We start from the raw sequence: 27,837 nt of genomic DNA, 5'->3' as shown, positions 1-27,837 counted from the left end.
GACCTGGCCACTATCCTGCAAGAAGAATGGCTTAAAATCCCTCTGACCACTGTGCAGGACTTGTATATGTCATTCCCAAGACGAATTGACGCTGTATTGGCCGCAAAAGGAGGCCCTACACCATACTAATAAATTATTGTGGTCAAAACCAGGTGTTTCAGTTTCAACCCCTGTAAGTTCACTATAGTTTAAGATGAGGCCACTTCTTTTGTAAAAGCAGGTTGAGGGAAGACTAGCAAACAATCTAAAATGATTTATTTCTCCCCCAACTTATTGTTTTAAATGAAAGTAATTGTATGACTTTCTTGAAATTTATCAAAGAACTCAAAATACTTTGTCCATTAATTTGTCTACAACGAACTCTTGGCTACAAGCTAGAAGATCAGGTGCTGTGGAAGTCTTGTGACACAAACAGTAAAGATGACAGGTGGACAGTAACTGGTATGATGGAAAATATTAAATATAGTTACCCAAGTGTAAATTTTTGTAAATTTCATGTTGAAGTTGAAATAAATTAAAAGAAAAAATGTACATTTAGCATTGCAGACAAGTTTTTCTCTCATATCGTTTCTTGTTATTGTGCAGCTAACAAATTCACCTTAATCAACAAATGGTGCAATCTCTCCTTTTATTACATTTGACTATCACAAGAGCATTTGTGACAACTTATAAAATGAAACACTCCTAAAATGAAATACTGAAAAAAAAAAATAATCACACTAAATTGTTTAATTTTCTAATAAGAACACTACAATTTTGTCATATTCTTCTGTTTTGTTTTACTCTTTCTAGATCAATTCTAAAGTTGAGGTATAAAAGGAGTTCATACAGACTCACAAGTCTGAAAACTGGGGTTATATACAAGAGAAATGGAAAGACAGAGGTAGAGAGAGGGGTAAATACAAGGGAAAGAGGAAGATACAAATATGCTAATAAAAACAAACAAATGAAGGTTTACAAAGACATTTGGTGCTGTGGAACGTAAAGATCAAAATATTTAAAAATGTTAGTTTACAATATTTTATTGATGACTTATGACTGCTGCAAAATGCACGAGCTTATATATATATTGACATCAAGTATTTAGGTATTGATGTTTTTGCTGGAATATTGTTCAAACACTAAAAAACAAACTGGTGTGGAAATTAAAAAGGGAATAAAAACAGTAAGTAGGGGCTATTACCCAATAAATGTAAAGTCCAAATAGGAAAATTAAAAAAAAAAGTTCCACAGCACCACATTACATTTGGTTATGTAACAAAAGATCTAAATAATATCCAAAGCCAATACAGAGTTATCGTGAATCCTGTGAAACGATAGATATCTCAAACAAAGTTTTTAAAAGAAAATGTACTGAAACATTACACAAACTGTACAGTGACATCCATTACAACAAGTAGAAAAAAAAAAAAAAAGGGGGCGGCATGATAGTTTAGTGTGGCGACGCCAATACTCGAGCCGCAGACATAACAAGCTGCTGCGAGTAAAACAGGAAATGAAATGTGGGATACATGTGACCGGCTTTCAAATGCAGGTTTTGTAACGTTTCAACAAACTCTTAAATGACACATTTTAATGAGGCGTTACCTCACTATCAAAATGCTTTGTTATTCACATAATCTTTAATGTATAAAACCGCTTAAAGAATGAAAATAGGCAAAATGTTGCAGGTTTGTCCTACACACAAATTAAGAGTTTTACTACACCCAGTGCTGCCTCTTTTTGGTAACAGAGGAGGGAGAGAGAGAAGCCCTTGCCCAATTGGCCATGGAGAAAAAAAAAAGTTTTTTACCAGACGGTATTAAGGGATAGAGAAAGGGCTGAGCATTTCTTTCATGTTCACAATCAATTTACAGGTATGATGACAGTGTTCACTCCACCCATCATTTATGAAGCCCCATTAAAATAAAACATCTAAAAAAAGAAACCACCTTGAGGCATGACAACACCACAAAGAGACACAGATACAAACAGAAATCCCTCCTCTACTCAAATGTAAAAGGCGACTGCGCACCAATGTTAAAAAAAAAAAAAAAAAGTAGCATTATTACATTGCTGAACTTTGTATATTTGGTTTTGGTACAACAATAGGTTGTTAACATGTTGCCTCAGGCTCACAAGTTTCAAAGTTTCAAAGTGGGGAAAAAGTCTAAGTTGAACCCCTCCTCGCGTGTCATTAGCTGGTGGAAGCACCCAGTCTACATAATGCTTACAAAAGGTCAAAGGAGCACCAGCCGATTTTGGCTAAGATATCCCAGGAACCTTTCACACACCCACACAGACACATCAACATGTGATGCACTTTTTTGGTTTTGGTCTGACTGTAATAGTTTTACCATTTATTTATTTATTTTTTTTCTTAATACAAATTAGGCTAAAAACTTAAATGAAAACAGTAACACCTAGAAGTCTTACATGCATGGAAGACAGTCACATTTCTAAGTTCATGTCACATTTGTTCCAGTAATACATCGATGCCTCACGATCTTTCCACCCTTGTCAAAGATGTTGTATTGAGCTAATTTTTGGTGGTGGCTGGTGCATTCTTGGTGAAACAGCATTAAAAAATATACTACAATCAAACTAGTGAACAAAAAGAAAGAAGTAAAGTCTACAAGCCATCTACCAGCACCCCCTATTGATTAGCAATGGAAAGAGCTATTGGTTACATATGCTCAACCAAAGATATTCTCCTCTCTCTGACCTATTCTCTTCACACCAGCCCTATTATCTCTTGTCCTGCCTAGTTTAGAGCAGTGATCCCCTTAACTACCTTCCTAGAAAGGCAGAAACCCATAACAAGGATGCTAACATTTGTGCTTGACACATCTTTTATGTCCGCTCATACACTGTTTTGGGGATAGTTGCATGCACCAAACATCAGTTGCTCACTTTAAAATCCTAACAGAAGGATGCATTGATGCAACAGTGTCTAGTGTTGAGTAGGCAGAGGGTAATCTCAGAGGAACACTGGGGCAGCACTTTGGTACAAGCAAGGTGAGCAGAGCTCCCTGGTGGTCTGTAACCACAGTTTGGCTGTCAGATGCCAAGGCTTCAGCAGATACGGGCAATTACACACAGTTTCCCAAAGCAAAGAGTTGAGTGTAAAGGTCAAACAGCACATGAACAAGCCGTGGGAGTACTGTGTAAAGTTAACGTGCATATACACATAATGTACAGACATCATGATCATCTACGCAGCTGGATGTGTTTTTTTTTTTTTTTTAAGTCTTGGACAATAAAGGTGTTTTCTTAACGTCTCTGAGCTCCATTCCCCTTTTAACTTTTAAAGAGCACAGAACTGGAATGAAGGTGAAAGGAGAAATTCCTCCCAACTACTGTACAGGTGTCCTGTGGTCCAGAACAGCAAGTGTGAATGAAATGTGTGTCCAACATCATGTGGCCTGTTAACAGGGGAGAAATAAAAAAATAAAATAGGAACAATATGATTTAAACAGCAGACCACAGTGGGAATGAAAAGAAGGCAGGGAAAGCCAGGAGATCAGTTGGAAGTGTCAGAGTGGATGCTGCCAGGTGGGCCAGGAGGGGAGGTAACCGAGGGCGGGTTGGTGGTGTCCTGCCAGCTGTTAGCCTGCAATCAGATGAGGGAAGCATCACTGAGATTAAGAATGATGACCATTATTTTAGCATCCAATTGGCTAAAAAAAGGCTACCAGTGTCTTTGTTGAGGAAAAACCTGAGATCATTCACATGCAGCTGCAATATTTCTGGAGGGTTTCTGCAAGCATCATGGAGTTAAATTTAAAACGTTAAGACCATTAGGATTTAAATTTAGGACCTAAATTATTGGGGAAAGTTTTTCATCTTTTTGCTACCCGACATCATGGGGTTTGTAGTTTTGCCATCGCATATAAACACCTGAATTCTTCCGCCGGAAGACGCGACCAATTGACAAATTTCAGACAACCAAATCTATTGTAAAACGTTGGATGGAAAGGTTGACCATATTAAGGCCTATAATTAACAGTTAAAAACCAACAAGAGGATGATTGCAAGCTGCTAATAGCTACAATGATTTGTTTTTGAAATATATAAATATATAGTATATATAATAAATTGGAGTAGGTACAGTATTTTGTAATATTCATTTCTTTAGGCTGTTCATCTGAAACTTTTTTCACACGTACTGCAGTTTTGAAAAAAATCTGTCACGTTACTGAAGATATTTAACTGAATGAACGTAATTTTCCAGTCTCAAATAAAAAAGCATTATAAAAAATGTTTCTTCTTGCTTGGATTTTTCCTGATCGAACATGAAAAAGCTTAACAGCAGCTAAAGGAACAATTACAACATAACAGTGACATTAAGTTACTCACATCCAGGCGATGAGGGGTAAAGAGGGCACTACTTGACAACTCCTCATAGCCGCCCGTCAGGTGTGTAGCACGGTGCAGGGTATCCACCTGTCAAAACAAAACATTTAATTATAAACTAACATTTTAATGAGTAAAGAACTATTTATTTTGCCACATTACCTAGTCAAAAATATGCCAACGGTATCCACAAACCTCTACAGAATGCAGGAATAGTCTACATTACTCAAGCCCCTTTTAAATCATGCATTCAATCTGCAATCTACAAATGTTCCTTGTGCTGAAAGGTCCCAATATTACACCGCCGGGTTTAGGCTGACCCACCAAAATTACCCCCCTGATCCGCCTCAGGAGGTAGCTACAGACCCACAACCACTACAAGCTGTAAAGGCAAGTCAGGAATGTGGAACAAGGTTGACGTATTGATATGGAACACGGCCAAGATGGCGGCACGAGGGTGCAAACAGAACAGATGATCCTCCAGAGCTAGTCTAATCTGAGAAATGTTATTTTGAAATTTTAAGTGTAAATAAGTTGAAGGTAATGCACCACAACCTTGCTTGTAATAAATTGACAATGCATTTCCTGTGGTGTTCCATAGTCCCCATTTGTAAGGTGAATACTGCCTAGTTGAATTTTGGTTCCACCATCCATGCTACCCATTTTGAAAGCACAAACAGCCTTTAATCTCATTGAATCAACTTGTATGATAACAATGGTTAAATTATTCACAAAGGGGGATTTGAGATTGCATGTTTATTGCGGAACGATCTGAAAGGGACTTCGGTACCTTGCTGTTGGGATCCTACCCAGTTTAAGGTAAACTTACACGTTACCTTAACACACTTGATAACATAAAAAGGCAGCAAGTGAAACAAACAAGCAGTCTTTGATTTGCTAACCTGTAAAAAGCATCACCGCAGAAATCTGTGGATTCTTAGCAAATGGCAAAAACAACACTTTCAACAAATAACCACCGACTACAAAAAAAACGTAATCCCTTACTACATGGATAAGGGGGTAATGCAAATTGTTTATGCATGGGAAAACAAGGACTGGCATAGACAGAAAGTTGTGATACTGTTGGAAGAACAGGACAACCTAAAGGCAAAGAAACTGACCATTAATCAGAGATTATTGGCTTAAACTCCATCTTTGATATGTGGGTTTGTTTCAGCTCTATGCTTTAAGTTGATCAGCAATGATCAAGAACTCTGATATGCTCTTTAATGAGGTTTGACAAAGTAAAACCAGATGTAAGATCAATATTTCCAATACATCAATATCCCAATGCTCTCAAAAGAAAGAATGGTCAGTTTGCACAGTGTGGGGCAGGAACTGGTGGTAATAAAGGTACAGTCAGGACAGGATCTGACGAGAGGTCAAAAGGAGTTAGGCTATGGGAAAATATACAGGGATGCTCTGTGGATGGTTTACACCATGGGGATCAACTATCAACTCTGCAGCTGTCCTATTTCCGTACCTGCAGCTGTAGAGAGGGGGTAAAGTTGAGACCCTCACCATTGAGGGAACGTTGGCCAAGGTAGGTATCACCTGCATGAGAAAAGCTGTTTGACCCTTAAAGTATGTGTTTTTATATGTATGTAAGTGGGTTGATCAATTCTAGTTGAAACCAGGTATTAAAAAAGTTTTTATTTTCCCTAACAGTTAGATATTAGATCTGACTTAATGTTATGTGGGGGTTTTTTTCCCGCAAGAAGAAATGGTGCAATGCTCAAATTAGACGCCATTATGAGGAAGGAACGCCAGTAAGTTAAAGCTTGGCCACAAATGTGTCTCCCAATTTACAATGACTAATCATGTTGCAAAATTAGTGTTTGAAAGACAACATGGTCAACTTTTTGGAGTGGCCATCACAAAGCTCTGATCTCACTACCATAGAAAAACTGTGGGCAGAGCAAAAAAACAAAGGCGGCCTACAAACTTCACACCGTTACCATTATTTCAGCAAACTAAATTATCTTATTATTCTGGCATTTAGCAAAGAGAAATTATTTTGTCAAGCCTAAGTGACCTAAAATGGAAGAAGTTGAGTCTGATTTCATGTCAGAGAGAAACATTTGTGAGCGTAAACATAAAAAAAAACATACAATACATCAAATAATTACTATAAAGCAGATAATTCACAACAACAGCCTCTAACAAGGAACTGAAACATTTGGATTATTTGTGGATAGAAAATAAAAAATGGACAGAAAGCTGTTTAAAACACTGAGGGTTATAAAAAAAATCAACACAAAATGCCAGACAAAGGGTGGGTCATATAAGCGATACACCCAAATATAAACTGGGACTAGCAAGTTTACTAAAGTAGAAAACAGGTCAATTTGAAATATAAATTTTACATTTTGGACAAAGTTCTAAATTGATTATTTTAAGGAGAGCAATCAAAAGAGGAAAAGATTGTGTCCATACCTGAGTTGGGTGTTGCTGGAGAATTAGCCTGACTGGCTTGCGCTGACACATTCGCAGCATCCACCGCTGTTTTAACGGCGTACAGATTAGCTTCTTCCTGGAACTTACCGATGTTCTTCTTGTAGCGTATTCTCTTGTTGCCAAACCAATTAGAGACCTGTAGAAAACATGGATTTCATATTGTAATGCAAAGAATAAACATTTATTTAGCTGCAGCTAACCTCCTAAAGCTGAGGACGTACAGCAAGTACTTTTTAAATTGGCTTCTACATGCGATTCCCTCATTCGGCAAAGTTTGCACCAGTCTGCACTAATTGGTGACATAATATTTGCTTTAACGGCGAAGTAATCGTACCTTCTCACAAAAAAATCTTTTTAAACTAATTTGGAAAGCAGCTATGTAAGCCATTCACCTGAGACACAGTGATCCCACACTTTTTGGCCAGTTCCTCCTTTGCTTCCTCGCTGGGGTAGGGGTTAGACAAGTGGGAGTAGAAATACTCGTTCAGTACTTCTGTAGCTTGCTTGTTGAAGTTGCGCCTCTTACGTCTGACACACACACAAAAGAGATCATGAACAACAGGCTATATATGCACTACATAACTGACAACTACGGCTCGGGAAGAAGAGCGGATCCTTCCTGCATTCCCATATAGTGGAAATACTAGAAACACACACAGACAGACCTGGCATCAAGGAAGCGTGAGCGCAAAATCATGACCGCCTCACAGGTGCTTTGTTTGAGCTGCATCTGAATGGAGCTAAATTTACGGTGGATTATGGCCACCATGCGTTCAATCTCCTTGGGAGAGATGGGCCGTGTGCGAGACTGCTCCCTCAGCAGGTTCATTACATGGTTGGTGAACTCACTGCAGGCCTGGAAAAAAAGACAGAAAGAAGTTAAGTGCTATTGTTAAAAGATGGGATGAGTTGCATGTGTTGTTGGACAGTGCAGATTTGGTGATGTCTCAGCAGGATACCAACTGAGTAATCAGATGGCTTCGTTTCATATGAAAGCATATTATGGGGATATCTTGTTTGTGAGCTACTACTAACATTTAAACAACAAAAATACAATCTGCAGCTGTATGTCTTTAGCTGACCAAATTAAATAAACAATAACCCTATTCTAATTATTTTAAAAAATCCGAAATATACACTATAGGGTGATGCATGTATAAAACAACAGATCTTAGTTTTGATACAATTAATGGACAGACAATAAAAATCTGATTTCTTAGTAATGTGAGCTGCCAATCATCTTTAGTAATAGCTATAAATAATAGGTTTCAGCCAGAAAAAGCATTCAAGAACTGTTTTGGTCTCAATATTATATCGGTTTTTCTGTTCTTGTATTGTTTTTATTAAGCCAAATACATTTACCAAAGGAGATTTAGAACATCCTAAATTCAAACATTTAGGTCTCCTTGGAACCAACCTGTTCATATTTCTCCAGCTCAGAATGATATATCTGACGGATCTGAGCAAGTTTGGCTCTGTAGTCAGAGTGTTCAATGCTGCTGTCGGTGGGTGACCCCCCTGCTGCGGCTGCAGCTGCAGCTGCTGCAGCCGATCCTCCTCCTTTCTCTGGTCCTGACACACCCTCAGCAAGCAACATGTTGTCCAACCGCATAATCTGGGGATCTGGGGGATCTTCTTCCTGGACACCTCGTATACTCAGAACTAGAAGAGAAAAGAAGATGCATGAAAGTCAAACAAGTAAGCTTAAGAGCTACACCTAAGAACACACAGAGTTAATAGGAACTGAAACTGTGTTTGTTTAAGCTTTATTATTTAATTACTTAATTAAGAGGAGCTGCTCTGTAGAAACATAGCAATGTTTATCCCCTGAGTGATAGACTAAGAGTAGTGGCATCGATTTTTTGTAAGTGTGTAGTTCCTCTAAATCAGCAGGAGAGGGCAGTGTTGTGTCTCTGTGGCAGGCTGCCAGAGATAAGGGCATGAGGCCAGTAATAGAAGTGCATGTGCTGTCACTATGAGCCCCAGTGGCCATAAGTATAGTTATCAGTCGCTGCTCTCCACCACTGTATTATACCAGGACCTCTGTCAGCCTACAGCCTTGCTCTCATCTCTATCTCTTTTACACATACATTTACAGACACATACTCACCCTTACAGACACCACTCTGTTACTGAAGTTTAAACTTCAGACCATAATCTTTTCTCAGGGCCTGCAGCTTTTAACACTTAACTAAATTTCCTCTTGCCCTTATTGCTTTTCAATCATTCAACTTCAGAAAGTAAGAGTAGAAACTTCTAACACAATTCAATTTCTTCACCTTAGTAACAAGAGTTAGCTAATTTTAGAAAATTAGAACATGTGATAAATGATATACACTGTTTAGATCTCTTTAAAATCAATGTTTTTTTGTGTGTGGGTTGCTGAAAGTAATTGGGAAGATTCGGGAGTTTTGTGCTTTTCTCGCTTCAGTGTTTCGATACATACAGAATAATGCATCTCCAGTTTCTGGCAAGATGAATAAATATGCAATACCATGTACATATTGTTTCAACATGTGTTTGTAGGTGTTGATCCTTTAAACTGGAGACTAGATAGGAGACTACTTTAAAAGCAATCAACCCATTAAGAACCATAGTGAGACAGACCCAAACAATATGGATTTAAATAGTGGAGATAAACAATCTCAGCAACCACTGTGTGGTATCAAGACAACTGTCCTTATTATGTAATTTACTTATTTTATCACCACATAAAGATTTTGGTAGCATTAACTAATTTGTTCAAAGTTTATTTTTGAGTTAAATTGGTGTTTTGTTCCAGATTTCAATGCTGCATTGTACACTTGAAGTAGCTGAACTTTTTTAAAAGGTAATTTACAATGAAAATCCTACATTTGTGTGAAACAATCAAGGGCCACCTATAGGCAGAGTGTCTTGTAGTGCCATACATATAAAAACAAATCTGAGGACAGTTTTCATGTTTCTTTTTTCTCTAAATTCATTTGGTAAGTCTTTTCCACTGCGGTACCAGGCCCACCTTTGCTGCTTTCCTCCCTTTTTTATTGTTTCTGCTTGCCTTTTTCTCTCCCTTCGCTTCTGTTTCTTCTCCACCAAAGGCACATTCCTGCTGTGTTGCTCCCCCATCTCAGGGCTTAGGAATGCAGCAGACCCAGTTGCCTGAACTAATGACCCTGATTCGCCCATCTCTTTCCCTCCTTTTTGCTTTCTCCTCCCTTTCAAAAACAGACACGATCTCTGCACTTATTTAAATACCCAACAGCTTTTTAAAATGTACTTAATCACCAACCTTAGTTGTTCACCAAAACTTTGTTGTGATTCTTCTGACTGAAGTTACAATAAAAGTGACATGGTTTGCAGATTTTAAATCAAATACAATTGTATTTTTTAACTTTACTGCCTATTCACTGAGCCATATAATGACCTACCGACAAGAGGGCTGCTCTTGGAGCTTCTCACCTAACCCCCCCTCCTTTTCACTATGACTCATTATGGCCCCCAGCTGTAGCCTAATGCCCCAACATTCCCCTAATTACTCCAATTAAGCTGTGATTACCCAGAATTGCACTCATGCACAATCTAGTGGCCTAGTGATATTACAGCAGCTGTTGAGATTACTTAAAATAATGCACAAGAAAGAACTATATCAGATACATGTCAAAAACTTAACTGTCACCAAAAAAAGCAAACATACCTGTCCTGAAAAGCTGAAAATATCAGCAGAACTAAATGATTTGGTCCAGAATTTCTAACAATGTTTAATTTTGGCTAGTTACTTTTTTCACATTAGAAATGGTGTAGATCTCTAGAACTTAAGAGCTGCAAGAACCAAGACTTGAATATTGTTTGACAATAAGCCAGGCTCACAGCCAACATCTATGGCTTTTAGAAATCACCATTATGCATACGTTACAAGCCTAGCTGGGCGGTGTGGCATTGGAAGACTAAGCGAGCAACACATACTATGAAATATTCAGGGTATCCAGCTGGGCTCTCTCTGCATACATAATCATTCTCATTTCTGCACAGCCAAAGTAGAAACATTGTGCTGTGCAGATACAACACACAAAATAAAAAGTGGTGCAGGTAAAGGTGAACAACTCAGCCAACAGTGTAGTGCTGTACATTAACTGCAATGCTTTCCCTACATAGGCATAGATAAGGCTTAAACGCCGTCAGTATATCATTGCTCAGCTCAGAGCACAAGCTTTATCCTTGTCTGTCTTTTCCCTCGCTAGCATCCCCTTTTTTACTCTGTCTCCCCCAACACACACCCCTCCCCCCTCTCTCTTTCAACGCACCCCTACTACACACACACATATCTCCCCCTGTGCCCCCCACCCCCACACCCTGTTCTCCATTTCAGTCGAGTTCTCCATGTGAGCCGCAATCCCTCATGCTGTCAGCCCCCCCTTTCCCTCTCTCTGTAGACAGACAGGATTAGCATTTTAATTGCATCAGCTCCCTTGGGTATTCTCAGCCTTTCACTGGGAGAGAGCAAGGGATCGAGAGAGAAGAAGAAAAAAGGGGAGAGGGGGGGGAAGAGAGGTAAGGAGAGAGAGGGTAGAAGGAGAACCAAGGAGAATTGAAAAAAGGAGTCACAGAAGATATGTGTGCAAGGAAGAAAGCGACTGAGAAAGAGGGGCAACAGAACTACACAGAATCTGGAGTACAGATGCACCAGAGAGCTGGAGAGCCAGAGAACAAGAAACCGTTGGGAATACCTCCAGTTGTCCCATGCACTACAAACAATCCACATACAAAGAAACCTTAAAAAACTCCAGAAATGAATCTTGATTTCAGCAGAATACAGTACATTTAACTAGGATTAAATACAGAGCTTCTTAAATATAAATCCTCAACAATTCGTTCTATTTGATTTACACCACAAAAAAAAAAAAAAAAAAAAAAAAAAAAAAAAAAAAAATCAAGCTCAGTTTTGATTTCTGGTTTCCAAAAAATACTAAAGAATAATATAAAAAAAATAAAGAAAGATAAATATTCTTACTTTTTCAGCAAAATTGGCATAAAAACCTAAGAAGTTGTGATTTCTTACATGAAAGAATGCACAGATGGAGTAAATCTAATCTGTTTTAATCACTTCCAGATTAGACAAAATTTTCAACCAATAGTCTAAGGAAACAGCCCCTTTCACAAAATACTTCAAGGCTGAGGCACCTTTCAGCCATCTCTGTCCGTTTTGTGAAAGGACCGATGTGGCAAGGGGGGTTGAAGTCAGCCCACCTCTGACTCAGCATGAGAGCTAGTCCCAGTGTTACATCAGCTGATATTTTAATCAGGGAAACACAACTTTGTGGGTTGGGAGAATGATGTAGCAATGACGTATGGTGTGTGCAGCCAGCCAACTCCAGGACTCAAAGCGTAAACAAGACTCTGAAATTGTATAAAACTTCATTTTGAAGCATTTGCCCGGTCAACAACAGGATTGCTAGACTGAGTTCGTTCACCATTATCGTTTTGAAAGGAATGGTATGCAACTTCAGAAACATATTTTATGCGCAGTGCTGACGTCAATATTCCACCGCACTGCCGTCCTGCACAGTGGGATTCATTTCTGAAAGCTCACAGCTGTGTGATATATTGCCATCTCCATGGTAATATCCCACAATATTCCAATATGAACAGCCAATTGTGCACATTTTTGATGGAAAGCTTTGTTGAAAGAGGCTAAGTCAAACTTTCAGTCATTTTGTTTAGACATTTAAATACCCTATGCCATTTTCTTAGGGTACAGGTTTGGTAAATCAGTGCAAATTTATTATAGGGAGGTTATAAAATGACATTTAAACAAACAAAATTCTCAGAAAGTGTTAGCAATTAAAAACTCACACAAAAGTAAGTTTGTTGACTAGATTTCTTGTCCTGAATAAATTTTTCTGAAAGGCAGTATTTTTGCAAAGTACTATCAACTTAATGAGCCCAATCCATATGCTCATTCCTACTTTAAGCAGCTCACACTAATCAGCATCTGTTTGGGTAGCTCACCAGAGTCCTGTTGCACAGCCCCCCACTATGTAACACAGACACATACACACACGAACAGATTCAGATTAAAACACAGTGTGGTCTGACTAAAGTGTAAATGAGAGAAGTCACACTTTACGCAAACACAACCCTTCAATCCAGCACATCATTAGTCAGCCATTAATTAACCTAAAGGGGTGGGGGCACTTGGGCAATGATAACAAACACTAACAAATATGTTAACTATTTTCTTAAATACACTAAAATGAGCCAACAAACAATTGTTGTTTTTTTTCTTTTTTTTTCTGTCATTGCATTAAATGCTAATTATTTTACTCAAAAATACATCAACAGATGTGCTCAAACAAAATAAGTACATTTCAAGAACTGTTCTGCACTTACTAACATGAAATCATCAGCAGAGTACATTTCAACACAGAGAGAGAAGCAAAGACATGAAGGAAGAATTGAAAATGTCACAGGAGGATGAGGAGGATGATGAAGAGCACCAAAGCAGGAGGCTTGTTACAGCACTGCTAGGATCTTCCCCCAGTCAACTCTCATCCGGCCAGCTGCCTCCTGTGCTCATTAGCACAGACTCTTAAGGAGCTCCTAAAGACTTTGTGAAAAATTAACACTCATTTGAGAGGTCGTTAATTTGCACTGTTATGCAAATTTGGTGGCAATTAAGCCATAGATCAGAGTAGCGGTGCCCATTTATAACAAGTGAACAAGCATTATGACACAGTCAGATGGTGCCAAAGCGGACTGGGGCAACATGGTTAGTCTGCTCAGTTCAAATATATCACCTCAGTTCTGAATAAAACCAACTTGCTATTAGCACTGGGTAAAAAAAAGCTGACCACTTGTTTTGACTAACATGACCACTGAATCCGCTGATACAAACACAGCACATGCGTTTGTTTAAAGTATCAACAAACCGAGACTGCTCCCCAGAATCTGTCTGTGACCTAGATAAAACAGAAAATCTGTGATTTAACATGAATCTGCACATTTGGCGACAATAATATAGAGTACTACGTAATGTATACCGTCTAACGGTTTGTGTTTACACCCCTCCCTCTACCAGCCTGATGTTTCTATTTCTTCCTAACATTAATGACATGGTGTGAAATAGACAAACATATTGTCTGGGACAGCTATGTGCATAACAGCTAAGGGGTGGAAGACACCCATCAATTGTAATTAATCCTTAATTAGTCAGGATTAGGAGCTGGGCTAAGAGACTCTCCCATCCCACTACCACCAAACTAGCACAATCCAGCTGAGACTTCATTTACATATCTTTAATTAGCGATATGCTGTAGTTAGACCTATTAGAAAGGAAAGATTAAAGTTAAGATTTTTTTTTATTTGTGATAATTAATACAGACACGTTATAGAAAATAGCGGTTTTTCTTGTGTGAACTGAATATGTGCCAATCTGTGCTGTTTTTAGCTGGTTAACCCATTTAGAATAAATAACCTAAAATGTCACAGCTTGTAATTTTATTTTACCCTTTGCTTTTCCTAATGCATTATTTTTAGACATAAAACAACAGGATATATACTTTAAAACTGCTGTGCAATATCTAAACCATTCCAAGAAATCTACAACCAAAAGTCAATTTTGGCAAACTGACATAAAAGAAAAGTCATAGAAACGATAGTGTGTCCCAATACGTTTACATACAACTATCCATTTAGAAATCCGGATGCCTTTCAAATGCTGAGTTACCAAACAACCAAATCAATGTCTTTGGAAAATCGTCCCACCTAATACGCAAAAGCCTAGTTCCTTCATGAATAACACTACAAGGGGAAAATCAACTGGCCCACACGCCATTAGGTTTATACAAATGACTGGGGTGCTCTTGATCCCCCAGTTTGAGTTGGGATGTGTGTCTGAGTGCGTGTGGGGGTGTCTGTCAGGGCCAAGGGTCTGTGTGATATTAGCCGTCTGCCAATCTGGCTTGGGGAATGGACACCAAGTAATTACTCTTGCTCTTACTGCCTCATCAATCTCTGTATCACTCCTGCAACCCCTTTAACACATTGTCTTTTTTTAATTCCTCTTTCTGAAAGCGGTAGGAAAAAAAAATGAATGGCAGGAGATTACAAAACACATGATTCCACAGCGTATCAAATAATAATACAAAAAATAAAATAAAAAACTGGCATACTAATCCCAAGGATTTAACTAAATGGGAAATGTTAATTGTGCAACATAGCAAAGTATCTTGAGGTTAAAAACCCTAGTGACAATTATCCTTAATGTAGATCTTCTTAAGGAAACTACTTTTATCCCATAAACATTTTTAGCTTAAAAGAGATTCAACACTTTTCCACCTTATACAATGAGATACCTCCCTCAGGCTCCTAACAACTCATAACACTTTATGGCTCTGTTGCAAGTTAGGCTGTTTGAAAACTAATAATAATTGGGTTGTTTTAATGAGGCAAGTGATTCACATGACTTCATCAAGTGATCTCAGCCAAAAATCGGTGAAACAAAAATATCTAATTAAACTGGTGCATGTGATGCTGTTTTTCCTCATAAAAACATAGTGTCTCCAGCCTAATATCACTAGTTTGTTTTTTTTTAAAAAGAGGTTAGTAAAAAAGTATAGGGCCATATTTGACATCATTCCCCAAATATTCCTAGAGGTTAAAAAAATATAATTCCTGAAGAAAAGCTCACTCCAGTACTTGACAAAGTTTTACTGATGCTTTTCCACTCCGGAGAGACACTGCATGCAAAGTTCCTTAATTTTAGTGACCTGTCGTTTCTGAATTGTTCAGTTCCACTAAATTATTAAATTGACTATTTAAATTTCATTTACATCTCGACTATGTTTCAGTCATTTTGTTAGATGTATTGCATTATTTTCCATCATATATATGTGTATGTGTGTGTGTGTGTGTGTGTGTGTGTGTGTGGTATAAACTCATTTTACCTACTTTTTATTTTATTTTCTTTTTCACAAAAAGTGTTTATGAGGGCCCATGAAGAAATCTGTGACAAACATGGGGGTCCTTTTGACAATGTTAAATGTATGTTTTACAGCTACTCACTTAATACATGATTGGGTTTATTAGTATCCTGAAAATGTAGTCCACATTTTCATAAAATCTACACAAAATGGTAGTAAAACTAAAACCAATACCTTAGGAGGTTAAAGGAATCAGGACCTCTCAAAATAAACCTCAAAGTACAACTGGTTAATCAAATTTCACAGTATTGAACAGTTCAACAGGCTGCACGGCCGTCTTTAGCGCTGTCACCTCACAGCAGGAAGCTGTCCGGTTTAAAACCTCAGCTGTGCATAGACAAAATGCCTAATGCTCTTTAGGTGCGTCTCCACTGCAGGAACAAGGACCTAATCAGACAAAGCTGGTAGAAAGCTAACACAGAAAGCGGCCCTGGCAGTGAAGTAGTGTTTTCTGGATGCAACCTGAACTATAGGTGGAGGTTTTTGGTGGGAATGTAGTAAACATTTCGTACGGGGTATATATTCTCATTTTATTTCAGCCATCTCCCGGTTTAAACTGTTCTTCGGTTCATATTGTCCATTGATTTTCAGGAATTTATGTTACAAGATACATAATAACACAATCACAACTCATCAGGATTGGGGATTTTAAGTTTAAATGGATGAGAAATGCTGCAGATGCCACATGCATGTATGTGGTTGTTGTTCCATTGAGAAAGAACTTGCAACATTTAATTATTAAAGATCTGTGGATTATTACATTTCCTTCAGATCAGAGGTTGTAATCTTAACCAGAGTTCTCCTCCATACTCTTTTTCAAAACATGAGTGAACACAAACGACTGCATCAGAAACTTCAATTTCAGGTTTGATGCAGTTACACCTTTCCAGAAGGTCTGAAGTGACTCTACATAGATTATAATGTGTAATTTCTATTATAGATGTTTTGTAGTTTTATTGGTACGTTTTATTTTCCAGACTGGACCTTCTTTTCCTCTCGCTCCCTTGCACATTCAGGGGTTTGGATCAGTGCAGACTACACATTTCTGCATAGTTTGGAGGGACAGTACTTCGCTTTTAAACCATAACTGATATGACGCAATCTAATAATGCTGTACTGGTCTAATTTTCTGTTTTTAAATTACATTTTGCTTTCTGCAGTGGCCAAGATCTTTGACCCCAGACTGCATCAATAGTCCTGCAGGAGGACACCCCATAGGCGTCACCAGACGTAATCTAACAGCCCCACCTTTGGACTCCACATTGGAAAAAACAAATAAGAAATGGCCAAGATAGGTAAAAGGAATGTGGGAAATTGAGTTCCAGGAAAAAAGAAATTCTAAATCCCTTACTAGAAATGTGCCTTTTGATTGCTGGGAAAGAATGGCACAAATTACAGAAAATGGATGGATGTCTGGTTCAACTCTGAATAAAAAAAATATATATATAATTACAATTACAATTCTTGCCAAACAGTAAAATTAAAACACATTTTCTGAATATAATTAGCTCTCAGTTTGACTGTTATACAAAATGTAGTATTAATTATTATTAATTGATAGATCCTCCTACTTGGGAATAAAGTTAGTGTTTTAGTTCTCTGATGCTGTTCGTCAAACTATTTACTTGGTGTGACGATGGACTTTCAACAACCCACCAGGATCATAAACTCTGAGCCATGATAGGAATGCTAGATTAAATGATCATATTATTTAAATTATCATTTATATTTATAGCACACTATAAAGTCAAATTAAAGCCTAAATACAGATAAACCTAAAATAATTCAACCTTTAATTAGTTTAGTTTAATAAAAAATGTCAGAAGTTTTTTATATCAGTCTCAATGATTAATGAAAAAAATCTTAATGACATTACAGCAATCAAAGTCTTATTATTGCTGGCCAGCTTTTTGTATGTTTGAATTAAAAAAACTAAATCAGGAACATCAAGATCCTGACAATTATCTTTGATGTCCAAGTCAAGTGGAACACAGCCACAAAACTCGATCTAACCATGTAATGCTGAAAAAACGTAAGCACATATCAAAAGTATTTAGTTTAACAAAATGTGCTACTTTTTCTGTGAAATAAATAATAAAAACAGAGTTCAGAAAGCATGTTAATTATATCAAATACAATTTAATCCCAATGAACTTCAGCTGTATTTTAATAAACTCAAAATTTAATAAACTCAAAATTTTATGACCCCTATGAACAAATATCTTTTAAGGTTTTTAGAATAACAATACTTGTAAAACATGGATTTAAGGAAAAGTGGCAAAAAAACTGAATTGGGGAAAAAATAAAACAGTTCACCTAGATTTAAGTAACTGAATTACGTCAAAAAAGGATTCAGTCTGTGGGAGGCAGACAACAATCAAAGAGCAACAAAATGGTTGATGTCACATTTTAATGAGCAGGTCTTTGTAGTTGATGTTGCGGACAACTTTGTGCTCCTTCGGAGTGATGGAGTGAAGATTTCTACATTTTCTTCCAACATCAGTGCACTGAAACTTAAAAGATCTGCTTTGTTTTGCATCTGTTTTTGTGTAGAGAAGATACTAGCCTTCCACTACATCCACACAACTAGTAGATTAGACTAGTTTGTCAGACAGCTCATCAAGATGAGTAGGTTGATGGTTGTGAAATTGTCCAAGTGATGGGGGAGGGGAATAGGCCTGTAATAATTTTGATGTCTCTAAACTTAAAAAAAAAAATACATGGATCTAAAATAACAATTGGACTACTAGTGTTATAATCATTTAAAACATTTCCAAAAATAAACAGTTGTAAATGTTCAGGCTTGAAAATATGGATTTGATAAGGGTGGCAGAGGAGAATGAGTGATGGATTCACTACTGGCATGTTAACAGCAAAGGGAATAAAAGTAAGGAAACGCATGCCCAAAACTAAAGGAAACTTTATTAATGAACTGCAGTGGCTTATTTGAGGTTTTGGTATTAGTTACCACACTGCACCATGAGCTATTTTTACAACAAATACCCATGAGAGCAAGAGAGTAAAGAACTGAGTTGAAGCAAAACCACAGAGTCTCATCTTTGATCATTTGCAGAGTCCCTTCGAGTAAATTCATTTCTTTCTTGTAGTGCATCTTCAATAAAGCTTTGACAAAAGTTATAGTTCACACAGACAGGTCAAGTTTCATGTGGGAGCTTAGAAGAGCACTGGAACGGTTCTAAAATCGGGGTGTTTTGGGGTGGTGGCAGAGGGGGAGGGTGGGTACTGACATTTGCGCAGAACATTTCCTTTACAATGAAAACAATCTAACCAACTGCAGTACTCAAAGGAATTCACCTCCCCTCCCCCATGCCCCACCTCCCCTCCTCCAACCCCAACCATTACATTACCATATCAAAGCCCAGAGTTCAGAGTAAGTCTTCTCTTTCAAGAATGGGAGTGAGGCAGGGAGAGGGAGGAGGAGGAGAGGACAAGACCGAAGCAGTAGGAGTAGACCCAAGACAGAGTTTGCTTTTATCCCTGTTTGGTGTGTAAGTATCAGTGTGTGAAAGACATATTGCGTTCATGGTTTTGCCGACACATCTCTGTCTGTTAGTCAGAAAAAAAATGCAACAATAAAAATACCTAAAGGATACCAACAACACTACTGCTTGGGGGACTGAGGGGTGGGGGGTGTCAGTTGTTGTGAAATACCAAAACAGGTACACAGTGCAGTTAGGGAGCATCATGGCAGATGGCCAATAGAGAACAAGCAAAGCCAAAATCCTCGCATTTCGTGACTGGAATACTTTAAGTATGGAGCCACCATTTACCCAACTGTATTCTTGGTCAGCTATTCTCTTGTGCTCACAGTACAAGTACTCACTGTCCATTGTCTAGTTTGCTGGGAGACTAAATGTGAAAATCAAAGTGAATGGCATTAGGGTAAATAAGACCTCTGGTTGCCTGGGAAACAATGTACCCAGCCCCAATCTCTCAGGCCTAGCCTTTACTTCCCTCCAATCACTAGAGCAATAATACATTATTGACAGAGAACCACAACAGACAGCAATGCAGTTGTATTTAAACAAGGGAGACTTACAGCCTACACACAAGGACAGTGAAAGGAGAGGACATTCAGCACAAAAAGGTAGAGATGCTGGAGGCATTCACACAACCATCAATCTGCCATTCATATCCAGCCTCACCAAAACAATCTATCAAAAAACTGACTTAAATAGTAACGCATTAAGACTACTGGATTCATATAGCCATTCTTCCCAAATTACAATAGAATGCAACATTTGTTGGCCATTCGATTCCAAGTATCAGGAATCAAAGCTTTGCATCTCAAAAATATACCCAGCCTGTTGAATGCAGTAGATATCGACATATGACATAGATGGCAGTGTCCAATACACTGAAGGTCAAAGACAGAGTTGAAAGCATTGTAAGGACAGAGAGAGTGAGGACAACTTGTATTTATCGCAACTGATATTGTCATTGCAAGGTTTAGCAATATTACCATCACGTGATTTTGTGATGATGCTCATGCAGCTCCGGCCAATATTTACCAGTTACCCAAAGCCTGTTGGTTCATGCATGAACCAACAACTTGAGAACACAAACTACAAAGATTTTAAAAAGGTAAACAAATCTGCAAATTTTTGCTCAAAGTTAGAATAAAAACCTAAACTCAAGTATAAGCAGGTAAACTCCAGGTTGTTAGTTTTGCTGTCTTACTCATGTTTCAAAAGATACTAATATTAGCTTCAGCTGTAAGGTCTAGATAATTGCCATGAAAGGAAAAGGTTTCATAAATGCAAGATGGAAAAGGTTAACCTGGTGCATATTAATAATTGTAACTCCATTAAAGCATGCATTTAGAGCCTAACAAGTTCAGCATTAAATACAGTCTTTAGTCAACATTGTCCTATGAGCGGAAATAAGTAAAAAGCAAAAAAGGCACTGAAGAAGCCGGGGGAAAAAAAAAAAACTCTTTATCTCACTACTTAGGGCACACGACTAGAGCCTACTGGAAGCCACAGAGTAAAGTAGAAACTCACCTGTTTTTTCTTTGATCTCACAAAGAACACTGAAGAGTGCTGGTTTCATTCTGTGACAATTCAAGGCATGCTTCCTGTAAGACAGAAGAGGGAATCAGACAAGGAAGGAGAAGGCTGGGATTAGGATAAACAGAACTCCACTTAAAGTCATTCCAAGCTTCTATTCCATAAAAAGAAGACGTAGTAGAGTAGCGGTATGTATTATGCCCATGTCTTTGTAAGTGTCGACACATCCTTGGAGCATCAATTCAAACTAGCAAGAGTAACGTTGTCATTAGAACGCTCTGCACTGTAGAACAGGTAATGATGCCAAACCTCAAGGTCATCATTACCGAGAACCTGATTTCAGGGTTAATACACAGTAATCTAATTTCTACCTGCTGAAGAATACTCAATCCATGAAACTAGATGGTGTGTTGACAGAGCCCATTTGGATTCGGAAACAATTTTAATATAACCAGAAATTACCTTTATCACCAAACAAACTGAAAGCAATATACGGAGAAAGGCTCTACAGTTCACAGAAATCAGATCACCCTAGCTGTCCAGCTAAAATGTCTCATTTAACAACACACTCCTGTGACAGAATGGATTGTTGTGACAGGTTTGATTTCACACTTTAGTCTCTAATGTTTAGTACATGCAATGTGCAGAGCGCCCAGTGTTCGTTTGTCTCAGGTAAGAACGCTTATTGTGGTATCTGAATAACACTACAATAGGCACAAAAGTAGTTTCCCGTCTTAATACATTTCTAATTTAATATATCCCAAAGTACCCCGAAATTTAATTTCTAAGCTAAAATGACAATACAATAGCAGGCATATTTAATAAACATTGGGCAATCCACAACATGGGTTATATCAAGAGCCCCTTCATTTACACTATATTCAAATTAGAACACACAGAGCCTACCTCTCTTACTTCAAATAGAATACATATGAACAGTAACAGCAGGCCTTAAATTCATACAAGTATAAAACTGCACAGTTTAACATTTCGTGTTAAGATGACACATTATGCCACTATCAATTCACAATGCAGTGTCATCCATATCAAAAAGCCAAAAGGCCATGTGTTCCAACTTTGACTGGGATCGCATATAAAACTGCTGAGCCAGGTAGTTCAGACTCGTTCTGCTGCTCCGCAGGTGAGACAGCAGTGAATAAAAAGCTTATACTTAAGCACACCAGGCAACTCTGAAGTTATCAATGGAATACAGCCACGGTTTATAGATACATTTGCTACAACTTAAACTAACTGACTCATGCAAAAAGGAAAGAAAAGTTGTTGAAGTTATTAAAGCTGTGAGGAAGGGAGGGAGGGAGGTAGGGGAAAAACATGAAGGTTACAAAGCTATGCATTGAGCAGTGTGGACATGTAACCACACCGGTATGATTTCACAAGAACTGAAACAGACAGGTTATAATATTTTAAGTGGCAATGTCTAATTTTATGGCCATTTTAATAAATAACTTTTACGCACTCAGAAATCTTCAAGCCGGCGAGGAAAATCACCTCATTGAATTACTGAAATAATACTTGCAAAACACATTTTTGCCTTTCAGTGTACCATATTTGATTGTTACGCAACCAATATTCATTACTGAACAAAATGTGTACGCTTACCTGGACCTGGCTTTGAGGACTGCAGTGATATGCATACTAAAAGGTATGTAAAAAGTCCCCCCCCCCCAAAGAAAAATCAATCTACATCACAGTGTAATGTATGCTAAAATGTAACTTATGCTACTGCTAAATGTCAAAAGGCCTAAATGCAGTTTTTTCATTAGATAGGACTTTATTACAGCTCTTGTGAAGCGTGAAGTAAAAAAAGGAAACTTATAATGCACCCAAATATTGCATCTAAAATGACTTTAAATATTACATTTAAAGTTTATTTAATGTTCTGTTCTGGACAACTACTATTTCTGCACAGCAATATCTCAATCGCAAAGGACTGTTGGGATGCAATATTTAGTAGAATACTGTATTTCTTGTAGTGCTGCACGATGTATGAAAATCTTGTGATGGCAATAATGGTAAATACTGTGATGATGATATTAGTTGTGACATATGCCTGTTTTTTATTTTATATATATATAGTTGGCCATTTGGAGGTACTCTAACTGCCTTTGATGTCAACACCTAATGTATATTTTTTATTGCCGGCAATGCTGAAGCTGTAAATTGGTGGGGACAAGGTAATAGTTAAGAAAGAAAGGAATCAGGAAATGTGGGTTAAGCATAATATCGTTTTGGCAAATTTCAGCAGTACAATTGCAATAATGCATCTTCCTGATATTGTGCAGCCCCAATTACAAAATTTTTCAAATATAATAGTAAAAAAAAACACCCAATATCACTTACTTTTGAGATGTGAGAAAAATGATAAACTAGCAAACAGAACAGTTTGTAAGAAATTGCTTCATAATATGTCTTTTCAGTGGTAACTCTGTAATTAAAACTTTGGGAACGCCTGTATAAAAAAAGCACCATTTAAACCAAATTAGAACAACTGCTAACTTTTTGGTGTCATCTTAACTGTATTACTGATCAATTTGTAAAACATGCTGTTTATTGCCTATGATAAACTGTCACTGAATCAATTCATACTTCCTTGATATTTCTACCTGCTGTTAATACAGTTAATGTGGCATAAGCATAACATGTAGAGTTTTACACTGGAAAATGCTAACTTTATTTCCCTATAATCTGTAGCCACAACTTGGCTTGTGTAACATGGCTAATGTGACAGTTAATTGAATAACTAAATATACTACATACCACCCCCCTGTCCCATCTATTAAAATTATTTTTACAACCCTTGTAGTAACATTAGAGTGCCTGCATTATTCAATAAAAATCTCTTTATTATGACGTTTTTGGAACAGATTTGTTTGTTAGGACTTTCTGCAAACCTTACCAAGAGCTCTATATCCTCTCCCTCTTTGAGCCAGAGTGGTCCAAACCAATCAAATCCAGCATTTACTACATCGATTAGTGGTTTCCTTGATCGATATAAACTTTAACATGTTTTACCTTAATCATCCAAGTTCAAGAAGATGGTTATTCTTTGCAAATTAGTAAATGGCTTATGGCATTAGATATTAGGCTAAACTTGTCAATATCTAACGCCAGAGCAATAATTAAAGAAGGTTAAAACAACTGTAACCTCTGGAAAACGAGGTTTTCCTTGTCACTGTACATAATGAAGAGACTGGTAGGGGAGGTAAAAAAAAGAAAATCTACGAAGCTCACACTTAGAAAACTTCAACAGAGTGGCACCAGGTGTCATCAAGTCTACAACAAGTCTATTTAAAGGGTTTCGGCAAATGGTAGTGCATAGTGCCGTACTTATTTAATTTAATTAATGGTGAATTTAGAAGGAATCATTTGAAAATGTCACTCTGGCTTTCAAAGACGCGTGCCTTGATGTGTTTTCAATTATATAAAACCTGTCTTTTAAAGCAACCGAGTCAACCTAATCTATCCATATGCAAGACACTATGACTTTATTCTGTATCACTGGACAAAAATGTGAGCCCACTGCAAATATAGCTGTCACTAAAGTTTATTAAATCAGATTTATGAATTCTCAATTTAGATGGGTTTAAAGCACAGAAATCTGAGGAGGGAGGTCAAGTGGGGGTCTGAAAAGTAGGGTGTCAGAAAGGTGCTTGATCAGTGAGGTCTGGAGCCAAATCCTTTGGGATATGGCCCCTGTGAATGGAAACCTGGCTATTGTCTGTTTTTGCATTGTTCAGTCTTGCTGCTGTTAAATGGTAAAGAGTGATATTTCATAGGCAACAACAGTGATATAAGGTTAGACAAAAAAAAAAAAACATTGTAACATATACTTTAGGAGAAAATCATGAAAGTCAAAATAATGGATTTTATGGATTTTAATAAGAAAATCAAACATGCAAAAAAGAAACTTTAAAAACCATTCTGAAGTAAAACTGATTCTTCTTCAAAATAACATGAAGCACAGAGAGCTAACTCATAACCACCAGTGACGGATGTAATTTGGCTATACCTGATCTAACCACAACACCAATTTCTGTTGTGAATGTCCACTGCGGTATTACAGAGGAGAGAGGCAAATACCTACAATACCCGGTCCAAATGATTGCCTCTCTGCGAGAGTTCTGAAGAAAAAAAAAATGATGTGTCTAGAACTAAATGTCAACTTCCTCCACAAAATCTGTCACTGCTCAATTTGAGATGGGGGAGGGCTGTCTTCACCATGGAGGGAATGAGCAGGAGGGGGGAGAAGAAGGTGTGCATGCGGTCCAGTACTGACCTGTGCTGGAAGTTGAGTGGCAGTCCACCCCCTGCCATGCCCCCCCCTGCTCTCCCTCCCTCTGTGGGGCCGTCTGATCCACCCCAATGCGCTGGCGATTCCTCTGGCCAGGATCTGAGCATATGGTGACACGGTGAGAGGATGAGGGTGGATGGTGCGCAGGAAGGGTACTCTGCAACACCAAATTCTTGTGCTACCCTGACCACTCCCTATCCCAACACACTGCCACGTTACATGACAGCAATGTCATGTAACCATAAGAACCACTTTAAACATTGAAATGTAGATCATCTTGACCTAAAAAATAACTGATATATTGACATATAGTGACAAAAAGACATTCAAATGTAAGTCATACTATACGGTATTTATTAGAGCCTCTATCTGTAACAACATGCACCGTCTATTGTTGAAGCTGCTCTTTTGAAATTTCTTTTAGAAAAACATGACAAGTAAATTAGTAAAAAGTCAAAGAAATTCACAGTATCACATGGGCACTTCAGTAATTTAGTTGTCAAGTTCAGTGGTGGAGTATATATGACGTATAGTGGAGGTGTGTATATAAGCTAAGTCCTACAATTCTTCTTAAGCAAGTGCCAACACAGTATGTGGTAAGTTATTAATTTGCATGTATAATTTACCTAAATAAGTTCACAATAGTTCAACCATTGTCTACTGTCAGCACAAATTTGAAATACAACCGATGAAACTAAAAATGAACCACCAGCAAGAGTTATTTTAAAGCAAAATTACTTGTTCCATGAGGTGTGATGGAGTCTCCAAAGTAGTATTCAAGAAAATGTAATATCTGAACATTCATAGGCTGCCAGTATGGCATCATCCCTCCCCCTCAACACCATCTCATTAATAGAAACTCGATTTGCGGACAGCTGCACTCGCGTACACATTATAGGAGAATTGATTGCACCCAGCACACAATGAAAAGGATGAACACCAGCGAGGGAGGGAATGAAAGGAGTGAATTAATTAAGAGAACCAGGTGGTCAAATGTTGGGTGGAAAATCACTAGCTAATGACACATCACACTGTGGCCACAGTCTTGCAGTGGACGGTTATCTATTGTTGAAATACAGACGCTTCATTTGAAACTGACCTTATGCTCTTTGAGCCACATGGCAAATGAGTGCGAGTCAGTCACTCAGTGGGTACGTGCTGTCAATATGGATTGGTAAAATACTTCTAATAAAAACATATGAAGAGATTGAATGATCCTTAATCTTAACTTTGTTTTTTTTACTTTACAGTTCCCAAGGTTATAAATACTATTTTGGACCTCAAAAATAAAGTCATCTTTTAACTAAATGAGTCGTGAAAATTATTTTAACAATATGACCAATTAGACTTCTAATATAAACGTTCTTTGAGTAGGCAAATTTTTCATAACAGTATTTACAATGCTGCCACTTCTTAAAAGTTAGGAATTGTTTGAAAGAGGTAAAACTAGCATGACCAGAAGTTTTTGAAACTTTTAAATACATGTTTTTGTTTTTGTTTTCTTGAGACAGAGGTTAATGAACTATAAATAAAAGTAAATGGTTTTAGTTTTGGGTGCATTTTCTTTCTCTCACACCCCCCAAACCTCTTACTATAATAGATCATTTTTTCATCTTAATACTTCGCTGGTACACATATTAGGACAGAAGATCCGTTACTATAATTAAGCGAGTAATGTTTACTAATTAAGGTATTCAAGGTGGTGTCAATTGTAGCAACACATTTATTTGATTTCCTCTTTTTACAGATACCCACTCTACAGTCGACTCCAGATCATTTCTGTATATGCAGGCACAAGATGTACATTCACTTTGATACTTAGGTCCACATTACCATCGCAGTGTAACATGTTATTAATCCTACAATAACGCGCTAACTTGATTTTAAATCACACACACACACAAAAAAAGACTTTGGCTTGGCTATCATATGTGGAAAATGGCTCTTCACAAGTCTTACCTGGCCTGTGCTTCGTCCAGGCTTTCGTCGGTGATGGCCATTATTTGCTGTAGAATATCCCCAATGTCTTGTTGCGGCTGACCGAGGGACTGTTGTTTCCGGACCGAGTCCGGATCACCGACATCGGGCTGTTGTAGTCCACCGAGTCCGGTGAGACCCGTCAGCATCCTAGTCTGATCATCCATACTTTCAAAGAAAACTCGCCGTTTTCCTCAGTCGACGAACACAATCAAATAGCTAGCCTATTAGCTAGCCAGCAAAGTGTTTTCCACGACAAATCATACAACACTTATTCCCTTACCCGACAGCGACTGTAGGCGATTAGTTTGGGGTTTCTTTTGGAAATCAGACAGCACGAACACGCTTTACATTCGCCCGAATCTTTTGTTTCTTTTACTAGTTAATGAGCGCAGCCAGGCTAACGGAGGCTAACCACCGTGTAAAAAGAAGCAGCTAGGTTAGCAGCAGTAGCCCAGCAGAAAAGCAGCAGGGACACACATGCACAGCCTGTGTGAGCGACTCGCACATTTTCGGGAAAAATGTACAACGAAAACGTAGTCACAAACGAACATACGCGTCTTTAAAACCGGCCGTAATTTAGGAGTTTTACCAGGTGTGAACACATACGGTTTCAAACCTTGTTGCTCCTATAAAAAAAAATGTGTTACCAAAACAGACCACGGTTTGCCATTGTTGTTGATGTGGGATGTTCTTCAGCAGAGTGCTGCGCGTCGCTTTGACCATTAAAACTCACATCACCACAAAGCGCGATCATGTGGGTGGGTAA

At 38.0% G+C, this 27,837-nt stretch overlaps 1 protein-coding gene across 4 annotated transcripts; it reads right to left on the bottom strand.

Annotated features, from left to right (window-relative positions):
• Window positions 1-609: 609 nt before the first annotated feature.
• On the bottom strand, window positions 610-27,716 carry LOC124864473 (pre-B-cell leukemia transcription factor 1-like). Of its 4 annotated transcripts, XM_047359261.1 has the most exons (10): window positions 27,051-27,716; window positions 25,077-25,190; window positions 20,774-20,847; window positions 8,210-8,454; window positions 7,458-7,648; window positions 7,185-7,320; window positions 6,772-6,928; window positions 5,819-5,889; window positions 4,339-4,425; window positions 610-3,592 (listed from the first exon to the last, which is right to left on the bottom strand). In XM_047359261.1, exons 1-10 carry the CDS (start codon window positions 27,233-27,235, stop codon window positions 3,503-3,505), a joined length of 1,350 nt encoding a protein of 449 aa, XP_047215217.1. In that variant the 5' UTR covers window positions 27,236-27,716; the 3' UTR covers window positions 610-3,502. The 4 variants fall into 4 exon arrangements, with proteins under 4 accessions (XP_047215217.1, XP_047215219.1, XP_047215218.1 ...); XM_047359263.1 differs by lacking the exon at window positions 5,819-5,889 and having other exon boundaries at window positions 27,051-27,714; XM_047359262.1 differs by lacking the exon at window positions 25,077-25,190 and having other exon boundaries at window positions 27,051-27,714.
• Window positions 27,717-27,837: the final 121 nt, after the last annotated feature.

The sequence above is a fragment of the Girardinichthys multiradiatus genome, chromosome Y, assembly GCF_021462225.1.
Source record: "Girardinichthys multiradiatus isolate DD_20200921_A chromosome Y, DD_fGirMul_XY1, whole genome shotgun sequence".
Classification (NCBI taxonomy): domain Eukaryota; kingdom Metazoa; phylum Chordata; class Actinopteri; order Cyprinodontiformes; family Goodeidae; genus Girardinichthys; species Girardinichthys multiradiatus.
The sequence above is the reverse complement of the archived record's forward strand: the minus strand, read 5'-3'. Positions and strand labels throughout refer to the sequence as shown.